Source organism: Astyanax mexicanus, chromosome 11 (genome assembly GCF_023375975.1).
Source record: "Astyanax mexicanus isolate ESR-SI-001 chromosome 11, AstMex3_surface, whole genome shotgun sequence".
Lineage (NCBI taxonomy): Eukaryota > Metazoa > Chordata > Actinopteri > Characiformes > Acestrorhamphidae > Astyanax > Astyanax mexicanus.
The window spans coordinates 19,601,734-19,616,269 of record NC_064418.1 but is presented as its reverse complement, the minus strand read 5'-3'; the positions used below and the strand labels follow the sequence as shown (position 1 = coordinate 19,616,269).

At 50.9% G+C, this 14,536-nt stretch overlaps 2 protein-coding genes across 3 annotated transcripts in view; one reads left to right on the top strand and one right to left on the bottom strand.

The window, feature by feature from the left end:
- Positions 1-2,378: 2,378 nt before the first annotated feature.
- hecw2a (HECT, C2 and WW domain containing E3 ubiquitin protein ligase 2a) overlaps positions 2,379-14,536 on the top strand; it is a 113,832-nt gene continuing 101,674 nt past the window's right edge. For both annotated transcript variants that reach the window (XM_022663426.2, XM_022663424.2), the window contains exons 1-2: positions 2,379-2,683; positions 12,221-12,811. In XM_022663426.2, the coding sequence (XP_022519147.1) occupies positions 12,490-12,811 (322 nt within the window). In that variant the 5' untranslated portion in view covers positions 2,379-2,683; positions 12,221-12,489. The remainder of the gene's footprint in view (positions 2,684-12,220; positions 12,812-14,536) is intronic.
- LOC125804933 (proline-rich protein 36-like) lies at positions 8,367-12,491 on the bottom strand. The gene is made up of 3 exons (XM_049484831.1): positions 12,416-12,491; positions 10,238-10,450; positions 8,367-10,093 (listed from the first exon to the last, which is right to left on the bottom strand). The coding sequence occupies exons 1-3, from the start codon at positions 12,489-12,491 to the stop codon at positions 8,367-8,369; spliced, it is 2,016 nt and encodes a 671-aa protein (XP_049340788.1).

The following is a 14,536-nucleotide window of genomic DNA, read 5'->3' as shown; positions in this document are numbered from 1 at the left end:
AACAGTGAAAATACACAGTAACAATAAGCCATGGTTTACAAAGGACATTCAACTCTTACGCAAGAAAAAGAACACCGCTTTCAAAGAGGGAAATAAAGAACAGTATACCGCGTCTAAATATGAACTTAGAGCTGCAATAAGAAAAGCAAAATTCAAATATGCACAAAGATTAGAACAGCAGATAACATCAAATGATACCAGATCAACCTGGCAAAAATTAAAAAAACATGACTGGTTATAATAAAAGGACCTGCCCCTTGCCAGACAGCGACAGTGACCTACCTGATACGTTAAATAATTTTTATGGTAGATTCGAACAGCAGCCTATACCATCCATTGTCACTCCAACCCCCCCTCCTTCACCTCGATTTTATATCCAGGAGGAGGAGGTAAGGGCCTCTTTTAGTAAAAATAAAAAGAGGAAGGCAACAGGTCCTGATGGTGTCACCTCAACTGTTCTGAAACACTGTGCAGTTCAGTTAGCTCCAATTTTTACTTTCATTTTTAACTGCTCTCTCAGACTGTGTATAGTTCCCAAATGCTTTAAGAACGCTATTATTATTCCCATGCCTAAAACTAACAAAATCTCTCATCTTAATGATTATAGACCAATTGCTCTCACATCTGTTGTTATGAAATCTTTTGAACGGATTGTACTCTCATACCTGAAAGAACTCTCTTCTCCTTCTATGGACAGTTATCAGTTTGCGTACCGGGCCAATAGATCTGTTGATGATACAGTCAACCTGGCCCTTCATAGGATTATGCAACATCTGGAATCCCCTAATACATATGCTCGGATATTGTTCATTGATTTTAGTTCGGCCTTTAATACTATTAATCCCGTCAATCTTTTCAATAAACTTAGGGATATGGACATTGATATTGCTCTATGTTACTGGATTCACAATTTTTTGTCAAAAAGAACGCAGAGAGTCAGGATGGGTAACCTCTTTTCCCAAACTCTGACCCTTAGTACAGGAGCCCCCCAGGGCTGTGTTCTTTCACCGTGGTTATTCTCACTCTACACAAACACTCTCACATCTACCCACAGTTCAGTTTCTATTCTCAAATATGCAGATGACACAACAATAATTGGTCTTATCACCAACAATAACGAACATCACTATCGTGAACAGGTTGCCCAAGCAGTCACTTGGTGCCAAAATAACAATTTACAGCTTAACATATTAAAAACTCAGGAACTCATAGTTGATTTTTCTCGCACACCCATATACAAAATACCCATCTCTATTTTTTCGCAACCCATTATCATCACTGATTCATTCAAATTTCTGGGAACCCATATCAGCAACACACTTAAATGGAAACTACACTCACACCAACTCTACAAAAAAGCCAATAAAAGGCTATTCTTTCTCAGACAACTAAAAAAATTCAGAGTTAGGAAAAATATCCTTCTTCAGTTTTACACTGCCATCATTCAAAGCATACTCACCTCATCCATAACAGTGTGGTATGGGAATTTGGATACCCATTCACGCAAAAAACTGCAAAGTATAGTAGATAAATCATCAAAAATCACAGGGCACATCCTCCCATCCATTGACACTTTATATTACAGACGCATCACACAACGAGCAATAAAAATCACCTCAGACCCCTCCCATCCTGCATATCATCTATTTACACTTATGCCTTCTGGAAGACGTTACAGGTCACTGTCAACCAAATCTGTCAGATTTAAAAATAGTTTTTTCCCAACCGCTGTACGTTTACTAAACCAGGTTTAACTGTTTATGTATGTATTTGTCTATTCACTGTTATGTGTTGTTTGTTGTTTTGATACAGACAGAGAAGTGAGCATGTTATGTTATGCTGTACCGTAAGTAAATTCCACCAACTTGTTGTGTGGTCATTAATAATAAATGAATGAATGAATGAATGAATGAATGAAATGGTGGAATCAGTACAAGCATAATACAAAATCAAAATAATCTACAACATACTAACTCAAATCCCAACTAACACATTTACATATCTATCTATCTATCTATCTATCTATCTATCTATCTATCTATCTATCTATCTATCTATCTATCTATCTATCTATCTATCTATCTCCACTTCAGACATATCAAAATGTTCTGTTATCACCTTAATTTTTACATTTTAACAGGAAAAAAAATACAAAACTTATTTTATTTTATTTCGTAATAAATCACATTGCTGCTAAAAATATAAATGATTAAAACAATAACTCTAACATCACACGGGGATACTGATCTTTTTATAAGTATCAGTAGCTTCTTTCATTCATTTATAAGGTGAAACAGACACACGCACACACACAAAACCCTACTACTCCCCTGCAGGATGGCTCATTTACACACACACACACACACACACACACACACACACACACACACACACACACACACACACACACACACCTCAGGATGGTTCGCTCCCCCTTTAAGCCAGCCTCGTTCGTGCAGCAGCAGAACTGAAGCTTGTCCGCCTGCACAACTGCTCTGCATGCGCAGCACCGCCCCGCGCGCCTCACTGCGTTAATATTTAGCAGAAAGAGGTTCGTCTGGCTGGGCTCGCGTGCTGGTCAGGTTGGTACAGACACGTAAGGCGGTTCGTTGGGAACGGCGCCGGATTTACGGTTCTGTGGGGTTCTCGGATCTTCGTGCACGAGACCGCAACTTGTCACGGGGTAAGACATTACAAAACGTTCCGTATAACAGGCGCGCGCTGTAACAAACACACGGGATTCCGGTGCTATTCCTGTGACTAAGCAGAAACTGCACCTCGCGCGTCGTGACTCAGTAACGGCGCGCTATAGGAGGGGAGCAGTGCAGAGATGTGTAATTACATAAGATGCAGCACAACACTGGAGGGTGGAGAGGAGAGCAGCACAGGGCTGGAGGGTGAAGAGGAGAGCAGCAGAGGACTGGAGAGTGGAGAGGAGAGCAGCACAAAGCTGGACGGTGAAAAGGAGAGCAGCAGAGGAGTGGAGGGAGAAGAGGAGAGCAGCACAGGGTTGGGGATGGATGGTGGAAGCACATGGCTGGAGGGTGGAGATGAGAGCAGCACAGAGCTGGACGGTGAAAAGGAGAGCAGCAGAGGAGTGGAGGGTGGATGGGGAGAGCAGCACAGGGCTGGGGATGGATGGGGGAAGCACAGGGCTGGGGATGGATGGGGGAAGCACAGAGCTGGGGATGGATGGGGAAGCACAGGGCTGGAGGGTGGAGAGAACAGTACCACTGAGCTGGAGGTTGGCGAAGAGAGCAGCACAGGGCTGCAGGGTAAAGAGGAGAGCAGCACAGGGCTGGGGTGTGGAGAGGAGAGCAGCACAGGCCTGGTGGGTGGATGGAGGAAGCACCGGGCTGGAGAATGGACAGGAGAGCAGTGCATGGCTGGAGGGCAAAGAGGAGAGCAGCACAGGGCTGCAGGGTGGATGAGAAAGCACAGGGCCTGAGGGTGGAGAGGACAGTACCCTAGGGCTGGAGGGTGGAGAGGACAGTACCACTGAGCTGGAGGGTAAAGAGGAGAGCAACACAGGGTTGGAGGTTGGAGACGAGAGCAGCACAGGGCTGGAGGGTGGAGAGGAGCGCAGCACAGGTCAGGAGGATGGAAAGGAGAGCAGCAGCTGGTGGGTGAAGAGAAGAGCAGCACATGGCTTCAGGGTGAAAAGTAGAGCAGCACAGGGCTATAGGGTGAAGAGGAAAACAGCACAGGGCTGGAGGGTGAAGAGGAGAGCAGCACAGGGCTGGAGGGTGGAGAGGAGAGCAACACAGGGCTGGAGGTTGGAGAGGAGAGCAGCACAGGACTGGAGGGTGGATGGAGGAAGCACAGGGCTGGAGGTTGGAGAAGAGAGCAGCACAGTGCTAAAGGGTAGATTGGGAGGGCGGCACAGGGCTAAAGGGTGGAGAGGAGAGCAGCACATGGCTGGAGGGTAAAGAGAAGAGCAACACATGGCTGGAGGGTAAAGAGAAGAACAGCACAGGGCTGCAGGGTGAAAAGGAGAGCAGTACAGGGCTGGAGGGTGGAGAGGAGAGCAGCACATGGCTGGAAGGTGGATGGAGGAAGCACAGGGCTGGAGGTTGGAGAAGAGAGCAGTACAGTGCTAAAGGGTGGATGGGGAGGGCGGCTCAGGGCTGGAGGGTGGAGAGGAGAGCAGCACATGGCTGGAGGGTAAAGAGAAGAGCAGCACATGGCTGGAGGGTAAAGAGAAGAGCAGCATAGGGCTGCAGGGTAAAAAGGAGAGAAGCACTGGGCTGGAGGGTGGAGAGGAGAGCAGCACAGGGCTGGAGGGTGGATGGAGGAAGCACAGGGCTGCAGGGTGAAAAGGAGAGCAGCACAGGGCTAGAGGGTGGAGAGGAGAGCAGCACAGGGCTGGGGACGGATGGGTAAGCATATGTCTAGAAGGTGAAGAGGAGAGCAGCACAGGGATGGAGGGTGGATGGAGGAAGCACAGGGCTGCAGGGTGAAAAGGAGAACAGCACAGGGCTGGAGGGTGGAGAGGAGAGCAGCACAGGGCTGGGGATGGATGGGTAAGCACATGTCTAGAAGGTGAAGAGGAGAGCAGCACAGGGCTGTGGGGTGGATGTAGGAAGCACATGGCTGGAGGGTGAAGAGGAGAGCAGCACAGGGCTGAAGGGTGGATTGGGGAAGCACAGAGTTGTAGGGTGAAAGGAGAGCAGCACAGGCCTGGTTGGTGGATGGAGGAAGCACCGTGCTGGAGAATGGACAGGAGAGCAGCGCAGACCTGGAGGGTGGAGAGGAGAGCAGCACAGGGCTGGAGGGTGGATGGAGGAAGCACAGGGCCTGAGGGTGGAGGGCAGCACAGGGCTGGAGGGTGGAGAGGAGAGCAACACAGGGCTGGAGGTTGGAGAGGAGAGCAGCACAGGGTTGGAGGGTGGATGGAGGAAGCACAGGGCTGGAGGTTGGAGAAGAGAGCAGCACAGTGCTAAAGGGTGAATTGGGAGGGCGGCACAGGGCTAAAGGGTGGAGAGGAGAGCAGCACATGGCTGGAGGGCAAAGAGAAGAGCAGCACATGGCTGAAGGGTAAAGAGAAGAACAGCACAATTCTGCAGGGTGAAAAGGAGAGCAGTACAGGGCTGGAGGGTGGAGAGGAGAGCAGTACAGTGCTAAAGGGTGGATGGGGAGGTCGGCACAGGGCTGGACGGTGGAGAGGAGAGCAGCACATGGCTGGAGGGTAAAGAGAAGAGCAGCACATGGCTGCAGGGTAAAGAGAAGAGCAGCATAGGGCTGCAGGGTAAAAAGGAGAGAAGCACTGGGCTGGAGGGTGGAGAGGAGAGCAGCACAGGGCTGGAGAGTGGATGGAGGAAGCACAGGGCTGGAGGTTGGAGAAGAGAGCAGTACAGTGCTAAAGGGTGGATGGGGAGGTCGGCACAGGGCTGGACGGTGGAGAGGAGAGCAGCACATGGCTGGAGGGTAAAGAGAAGAGCAGCACATGGCTGGAGGGTAAAGAGAAGAGCATCATAGGGCTGCAGGGTAAAAAGGAGAGAAGCACTGGGCTGGAGGGTGAAGAGGAGAGCAGCACAGGGCTGGAGAGTGGATGGAGGAAGCACAGGGCTGCAGGGTGAAAAGGAGAGCAGCACAGGGCTGGAGGGTGGAGAGGAGAGCAGCACAGGGCTGGAGGGTGGATGGAGGAAGCACAGGGCCTTAGGGTGGAGAGGAGAGCAGCACAGGGCTGGATGGTGGAGAGGAGAGCAGGACAGGGCTGGAGAATGGAGAGGAGGGCAGCGCACGGCTGGAGGGCAGAGAGGAGAGCATCACAGGGCTGTAGGGTGGATGAGGGAAGCACAGGGCTGGATGGTTGAGAGGAGAGCAGCATAGGGCTGAAGGGTGGATTGGCGAAGCACAGAGCTGTAGGGTGAAAAGGAGAGCAGCACAGGGCTGTTGGGTGGATGGGGGAAGCACAGGGTGGGAGGGTGGAAAGGAGAGCAGCACTGAGCTGGAGGGTGGAGAGGAGAGCAGCATAGGGCTGGAGGGAGGATTGGGGAAGCACAGGGCTGGAGGGTTGAGAGGAGAGCAACACAGGGCTGGAGGTTGGAGAGGAGAGCAGCACAGGACTGGAGGGTGGATGGAGGAAGCACAGGGCTGGAGGTTGGAGAAGAGAGCAGCACAGTGCTAAAGGGTAGATTGGGAGGGCGGCACAGGGCTAAAGGGTGGAGAGGAGAGCAGCACATGGCTGCAGGGTAAAGAGAAGAGCAGCATAGGGCTGCAGGGTAAAAAGGAGAGAAGCACTGGGCTGGAGGGTGGAGAGGAGAGCAGCACAGGGCTGGAGGGTGGATGGAGGAAGCACAGGGCTGCAGGGTGAAAAGGAGAGCAGCACAGGGCTAGAGGGTGGAGAGGAGAGCAGCACAGGGCTGGGGACGGATGGGTAAGCACATGTCTAGAAGGTGAAGAGGAGAGCAGCACAGGGATGGAGGGTGGATGGAGGAAGCACAGGGCTGCAGGGTGAAAAGGAGAGCAGCACAGGGCTGGAGGGTGGAGAGGAGAGCAGGGCTGGGGATGGATGGGTAAGCACATGTCTAGAAGGTGAAGAGGAGAGCAGCACAGGGCTGTTGGGTGGATGTAGGAAGCACAGGGCTGGAGGGTGAAGAGGAGAGCAGCACAGGGCTGAAGGGTGGATTGGGGAAGGACAGAGTTGTAGGGTGAAAAGGAGAGCAGCACAGGCCTGGTTGGTGGATGGAGGAAGCACCGGGCTGGAGAATGGACAGGAGAGCAGCGCAGGGCTGGAGAGTGGAGAGGAGAGCAGCACAGGGCTGGAGGGTGGATGGAGGAAGCACAGGGCCTGAGGGTGGAGAGCAGCACAGGGCTGGAGGGTGGAGAGGAGAGCAACACAGGGCTGGAGGTTGGAGAGGAGAGCAGCACAGGGCTGGAGGGTGGATGGAGGAAGCACAGGGCTGGAGGTTGGAGAAGAGAGCAGCACAGTGCTAAAGGGTGGATTGGGAGGGCGGCACAGGGCTAAAGGGTGGAGAGGAGAGCAGCACATGGCTGGAGGGTGGAGAGGAGAGTACCACAGGACTGCAGGGTGGAGAGGAGAGCAGCACAGAGCTGGAGGGTGGAGAGCAGAGCAGGACAGTGCCATAGGGTGGAGAGGAGGGCAGCACAGGGCTGGGGGGTGAAGAGGAGAGCAGCACAGGGCTGTGGGGTGGAGAGGAGAGTACCACAGGACTGCAGGGTGGAGAGGAGAGCAGCACAGAGCTGGAGGATGGAGAGCAGAGCAGGACAGTGCCATAGGGTGGAGAGGAGGGCAGCACAGGGCTGGGGGGTGAAGAGGAGACCAGCACAGACCTGGAGGGTGAAAAGGAGAGCCGAGGGGTTGATGGTGGATGGCAAGAGAAGCACAAGGGGTAGAAGGGCAAGCACAGTGCTGGAGGGTGGGTGGGGGAACCACAGGGCTGGAGGGTGAAGAGGACAGCAGCACAGAGCTGGAGGGTGGAGAAGAGAGCAGCAGAGAGCTGTAGGGAGAAGAGGAGAGCAGCACAGGGCTGGGGGTGGAGAGAAGAGCAGCACAGGTCTGCATGGTGAAGAGAAGAGCAGCACAGGGCTGGAGGGTGGAGAGGAGAGCAGCACAGTGCTGGAGGGTGGAGAGTAAAGCAGCAAAGGGCTGGATGGTGGAGAGGAGAGCAGCACAGGGCTGGAGGGTGGAGAGGAGAGCAGCACCGGAGGCAGGCACAGGGCTGGAGGTTGAATGAAGAGAGCAACACAGGGCTGGAGGGTGGAGAGTAAAGCAGCACAGGGCTGGATGGTGGACAAGATAGCAGCACAGGGGTGGCTGGCGGAGAGGGGAGCAGCACAGAGCTAGAAGGTAGAGAGGTGAGTAGCACAGGGCTGGGGATAGATGTGGGAAGCCCAGTGCTATAGGGTTGATGGGGGAAGCACAGGGCTGGAGGGTGGAGACGAGAGCAGCACAGGGCTGGGGATGGATAGGGGAAGCACAGAGCTGGAGGGTGAAGAGGAGAGCAATAGAGGGGTGGAAGGTGGATGAGGAGAGCAGCACAGTGGTCGAAGGTGGATGGGAAGGGTGGAGAGTAAAGCGGCACAGGTCTGGATGGTGGAGAGGAGAGCAGCACAGGGCTTGAGGGTGTAGGATAACGCAACACAGGGCTGGATGGTGGAGAGGAGAGCAGCACAGGGTTGGAGGGTGGAGATTTGAGCAGAACAGGGCTGAGGATGGATGTGGAAAGCACAGGGCTGGAGAGTGGAGCTGAGAATAGCACAAGGCTGGAGGATGGATGGGGGAAGCACAGGCCTGGATGGTGGATTAGAGAGTAGCACAGGGCTGGACGGTGGAGAGGAGAGGAGCACAAGGCTCGGGATGGATGGGGGAAGCACAGAGTTGGAGGGCGGAGAGGAGAGCATCACAGAGCTGGAAAGTGGAGAGGAGAGCAGCACAGGGCTGGGAATGGATGTGGGAAGCACAGGGCTGGAGAGTGGAGCTGAGAGTAGCACAAGGCTGGAGGGTGGATGAGAAGCCGAGGGCTGGATGGTGGATAGGAGAGCAGCACAGGGCTGGACAGTGGAGAGGAGAGGAGTACAAGGCTTGGGATGGATGGGGGAAGCACAGGGTTGGAGGGCGGAGAGGAAAGCATCACAGAGCTGGAAGGTGGAGAAGAGAGCAGCACAGGGCTGGAGGGTGAAATGGAGAGCTGCAGAGGGGTGGATGTGGAGAGCAGCACAGTGATTGAGGTTGGATGGTAAGAGCACCACAGGGCTGGAGGGTGAAGAGCAGAGCAACACAGGGCCATAGGGTGGGTAGGAGGGCTGGAGGGTGGAGAGTAAAGCAGCATAGGGCTGGAGGGTGGAGAGGAGAGCAGCACAGGGCTGGATGGTGGAGAGGAGGGCAGCACAGGGCTGGAGGATGAAGAGGAGAGCCGCAGAGGGGTGGTGGGTGGATGGGGAGAGCAGCAGAGAGCTGGAAGGTGGAAAGGAGAGAAGTACAGGGCTGGGGATGGATGTGGGAAGCCTAGTACTGTAGGGTGGATGGGGGAAGCACAGGGCTGGAAGGTGGAGAGGAGAGCAGCACAGAGCTGGAGGGTGAAATAGAGGGCCGCAGAAGGGTGGAGGGTGGATGGGAAGCGCACCACAGGGCTGGAGGGTGAAGAGGAGAGCAGCAGAGGGGTGGAGGGTGGATGGATAAGCAGCACAGTGGTGGAGGGTGGATGGGAAGACCACCACAGGGCTGAAGGGTGAAGGGCAGAGCAGCACAGGGCCGTAGGTTGGAGAGGAGGGCAGCACAGGTCTGGGGGCTGGAGAGGAGAGCAGCACAGGGCTGGAGGGTATAGAGGAGCGCCAAAGAGGGTTGGAGGGTGGATGGGGAGAGCAGCACAGGGGTGGTGGGTGCATGGGGGAAGCACAGTGCTGGAGGGTAAATGGGGGAAGCACAGTGCTGTAGGATGGATGGGGGAAGCACAGGGCTGGAGGGAGGAGAGGAGAATAGCACAGGGCTGGTGGGTGGAGAGGAGAGGAGCACAAGACTGGGGATGGCTGGGGGAAACACAGGGCTGGAGGGTGGAGAGATGAGCAGCACAGGGTTGGAGGATGGATGGGGGAAGCACAGGGTTGGAGGGCGGAGAGGAAAGCAGCACAGAGCTGGAAGGTGGAAAGGAGAGAAGCACAGGGCTGGGGATGAATGTGGGAAGCCCAGTGCTGTAGGGTGGATGGGGGAAGCACAGGGCTGGAGGGAGGAGAGGAGAGCAGCACAGAGCTGGAGGGTGAAATGGAGAGCCACAGAGGGGTGGAGGGTGGATGGGAAGAGCACCACAGGGCTGGAGGGTGAAGAGGAGAGCAGCACAGGGGTGGAGGGTGAATGGAGAAGCAGCACAATGGTGGAGGGTGGATGGGAAGAGCACCACAGGGCTGGAGGGTGGAAAAAAGAGCAGCACAGGGCTGGAGGGTGGAGAGGAGAGCAGCACAGGGCTGGGGGTGGATATGTAGAGCAGCACAGGGATGGGGTGGATAGTGAGAGCAGCACAGGGCTGGTGGGTGGATGGGGGAGGCACAGGGCTTGAGGGTGGACGGGGAAGCACAGGGCTGGAGGGTGGATGGTGGAAGCACAGGGCTGGAGGGTGGATGGGGAAGGACAGGGCTGGAGGGTGAAAAGGAGAGCAGCACAGAGCTGGAGGGTGGAGAGAAGAGCAGCACAGACCTCAAGGGTGGAGAGGAGAGCAGCACAGGGCTGGAGGGAGGAGAGGAGAGCAGCACAGGGCTGGGGTGGAAAGGAGAGCAGCACATGGCTGGAGGGTGGATGGGAAGAGCAGCACAGGGCTGGATGGTAAAGAGGAGAGCAGCACAGGACTGGAGGGAGGAGAGGAGAGCAGCACAGGGATAGGGTTGGATAGGGAGAGCAGCACATGGCTGGAGGGTGGATGGAGGAAGCACAGGGCTGAAGGGTGAAGACTAAAGCAGCACAGGGCTGGAGGGTGAAGAGGAGAGAAGCACATGGCTGGAGAATGGAGAGGAGAGGGATAAGCATAGGGGAGAGGCAGTAACAGTACACGTCCGGGGGATTTTTTTTTTTGGGAGAACAGCACATGTCTGGGTAGGGGGTGTGGAACAGGGAACAGCACAGAGCTGGGGGTAGATGGGGAACTAAACAGCTGAACAGCACAGATCTGTATGGAAGAGAATTCTCTGCTGTATCACTGTAGATGGAGTAAGTGTGATTTGCCACAGCAGTTAAAATAAATGGCAAATAATGGCACACTCTTGTGTACTCAGTTTAACAGTTTTTTTTGTGAAAACTGGCTTTGCTTGTTCCTTTTAAATAAATAATGATTATTCAACAAACTTAGGAAAGGGAAATTTCTCTTTAAAGATTTTTCCAGTGTTAGCACTACTTCAGCATTTAAGTTGATTAGTTGCCCTACAGTAAGAACAACCTCTCAAATTAATGTTCAGCTGATCATTTTGAACACGTGAAACTGAAACACACACATATATTACAGTCACCTCCAAAAGTATGGAAACAGAGAGCAGGTTTGCAGGTTTCCATTTTTTCACCATTGCATACATAAAATAGCCTAAATATATATTGTTTATTTTACTTTCCTTGAAATTACTAAAACTGAAAATCGAAAGTTTTAAATGCTTTAAGTTGGCTTGATAAAAATATGTTAATAAGTGTCCTAAGTTGCTTCTGTCTGAAGAGTGTGAAGAGATGTTGCTATGTTGACTTTTGGTTAAATGCTAAAGTCCTAAAAGTTTTGGATAAAATTGTGGAATGCTGTTACTTTTGTCTGATATAGCAGTGTCCAAAAAGCTTTGGCTAAAAGCTGGAACCCAAAAAATGTTGGCTATATGCTAAAGTCCAAAAAACATTTGGCTAAACTATGGTTAATATAGTAGTGTACTAAAACCTTTGGATACTTGTTTGCTATGGAATCCCAGGTCACTGCTAAGTGGGTGCTATGGTTTTGCTATTGTTCACCATTGTTGTTAAGGTGTTCAAGGAGTTGCTAAGGTATTGCTAAGTGGTTGCTATCATATCTGTGGTGGTTGTTAAGGTGTTGTTAGGCATTCACTAAAGTATTTTAGGTGGTTGCTAAGGTGATGCTAATTGCTTGGTAAGCAGGCGTGTTAATTTTGACAACAAATTTTCTTGTGACCAAAATGATGGTAAACTGAGATGCTGGTGCTGTTGTTCTCCCACTGCACACTGTCACTCAGGTTTGTGGAGGGTGAAGTGAGTGGATGCCAGTGTTTCAGGGAGCCTCTGTGTCTATGTTACCTTCTGGCTCTATGCTTTTAGTTAGGCTGTTTTATTCAGTTCTGCCGGAGTCATTAACCACACTCTGATAATGTTTTATATTCTCCGTTTTACATAAATCCAGTCAAAACTAATTCCATCTCTCTGCCTTCCTCCGAGTTACTGACTTTCCACCTGTCTGATAAAATTCTGTCAGTGTCTCCTGTAAGCTTTTCGCAGTTTGGCTCCATTGTGAAGTACAGTGGGCATGGTGGGTGTGTTGTTCTGCATGCTAAAATGCCTTTTTGGTCAATTTTCCTCCCAAGTTTGAGGTTAGTATGCTTAGCTGAAGCACTGCTAAGGACTAATGACCAATGAAGACTGCTTCTTCAGAGATTTCTTAGCTCCTCCTTTTAGCCAAAATCATTTGGAGGCTCTTGCTGTGCATGGGGATGTGTCAGTATTTATGCTTCTGTCTTTCTTCCTATTACTCTTACTGTCTTCTTCCTCTCTGTATTTCTTTCTCAGGTTTGCAGAGCTGTCGTTGAGGTGCAGTAGCCTGTGAATTTGGATTACGTCCCGATTCTGAAGACTTTCCAGACTTTTCTCTGTGCTGTAGGATAGTGCTCTATCTAAAGTCTGTCAGACATTTTCTCCTTTCATATTTCCCTGCCCATAACACTTTTTTTAAACCCCCCCAGTCCTCTTGGTTCATTCCTCCACCGGCAGCCACCATTCGCCCCTCTCTCGCTACAGCGGTCCTCCCGTCCAGGCCCCGCTCCCAGCAGGCGCCGGCCATGGCGCCCCAGGGGCGGGAGCACCTGGCCGCTCGGGAGCATCAGCAGGCCGCTGGGCGCAGACGCAGCCCTCACCTGCGTCATACATTGAGCCCGGAGAACCTGCGGAGCCTGTCCGAGCGGAGCGGGACCGACCCTTGCGGAACTGCACCCAGCCTCCCCAGGGCCACCAGTGACACTGACCTGGTCAGTTCCCAAGGTCGCTCTTCACTTACGGCCTCCACGTTGGATTTTACCCTCAACCGTGGGCAGAACTTAGTCATCTCCTGGGACATCAAGGAGGAGGTGGATGCCACTGACTGGATCGGACTCTACCACATAGGTAGGAGCTGAATTTATTCTGTAATTGATTTTTCCTGAGGTAACTGCTTATCAAATTTTGTACAATTATTATTACTAAGAGCATGTTTTCATTATTAGTTAGCAGTAACTTCCCTCAAGGTCATGTTTGGTTTGTGCAGCATTATACCATGGAAAGGTAACACCATCATAACTTCATATGTGAACTTATAGCTTAACAGCAGGTTTCTAGGTAAAGAGCATGACCTAAACTTTAACCAGTTGTCTATAAAGCCCACATGGTTATTTTCACACCACTTGGACATCCAACCATTCAGCGACAGAAGCCTGCTGTAAGCTTCATCACCACGCCTCATTGGGATGGGTTCTGATCACTTCTTTAATATTAGCCTTAGTTACTTCAAACAGCTGCAGACCAATATTATTGGCCCCAACATGAATGACTACCCTTGAATATCTCCTGTTCGCTGACAATGTAAGGTTCTTGTTACTGTTACTGCTCACAATCTGCTCACAGTCTCCTATCACAAGGTAAGATAATAAAGGAAGACGATAAAACCTGCACATAACAACTGAGAATAGAGAGCAGAGTACTTTCAAAAGGCTGGTTCTTAGCTGAATGGAAAAAACCTCTATAGTTACGCAGCCAATTCCTAATAACCCTCTGCACTGTGAAACACGTGCTAATGATGCATTCTTACAGCTTTTCCTGTCTTTTTAGTGGCTCAGACACTGCAAATCATAATGTACATTCTCTCCGGCCAATATGCACATTCCTGCACACAAAATTAAACAGCACTCTTTTATTCTGTTGTTTTCTGACGTGATATCCCAGTCCTGATACATCCTGTGTGTTTGTTCGTGTGCGCATGTGTGTGTATGTGGCGAGCCAGCTAGTCAGTCAGTGAGTCAGTCATGGATATTGGGTTGGTTTCCAAAATAAAGGGCAATATTCAGGTTCATGTGAAAGAATAAGGTAAAAGTAAGCAAAAAAAAAAGTATTTCATTGCTCAGTTTAAGCAGATAATGTGAAAAATCCATACTGAGTTTTGAGCTTTTCGCTTTTCATTTTTAGCTGATGAAGCTGCTCACCATTAAGTCAATTAAGTGATTAAGCTGATCTTATAAGACGAACACACTGCTCTCATTCTGCCTTTTGCTCTGCTGCCTGCCTGCATCAAGAACACTGGAACTTTATTAGTTTGTTTTGAGATGGAAGAACCAGAAACACCACCTTTAATTTCAACTAATTATTTGTTAAGGTGTTGTTAAGCAGTTTCCAAGGTGTTGCTGGGAGTTACTAAGGTGTTAGGAACTGTTGCTAGGGTGTTGCTATGGTAAAGCTGTAGGTTGTTAAGGTGTTGCAAGGAGGTTGCTGTGGTGCACCGAGTGTTTACTTGGTGTTCATTTACAGTGGGTATGGAAAGTATTCAGACCCCTTTAAATTTTTAACTAAAATAAAAAAAAGGACATTTTATTTCTCATTGATGTAAACTCAGCACCCCATCTTAACAGAAAAAAACAGAAATGTTTTTTATGTAAAAAAAAAATAATTAAAAAAGAATAACTGAAATATCACATGGTCATAAGTATTCAGACCCTTTGCTGTGACACTCATATTTAACTCACAGGGTGATTCTCATGAAGACCTTCACATTAACACAAAGTTTTTCACCTCATTGCAGCATTTTTTCAAGTTGAGAACCTAAAATAGAATGTGTATTTTACTATATTGATTATTTTATTA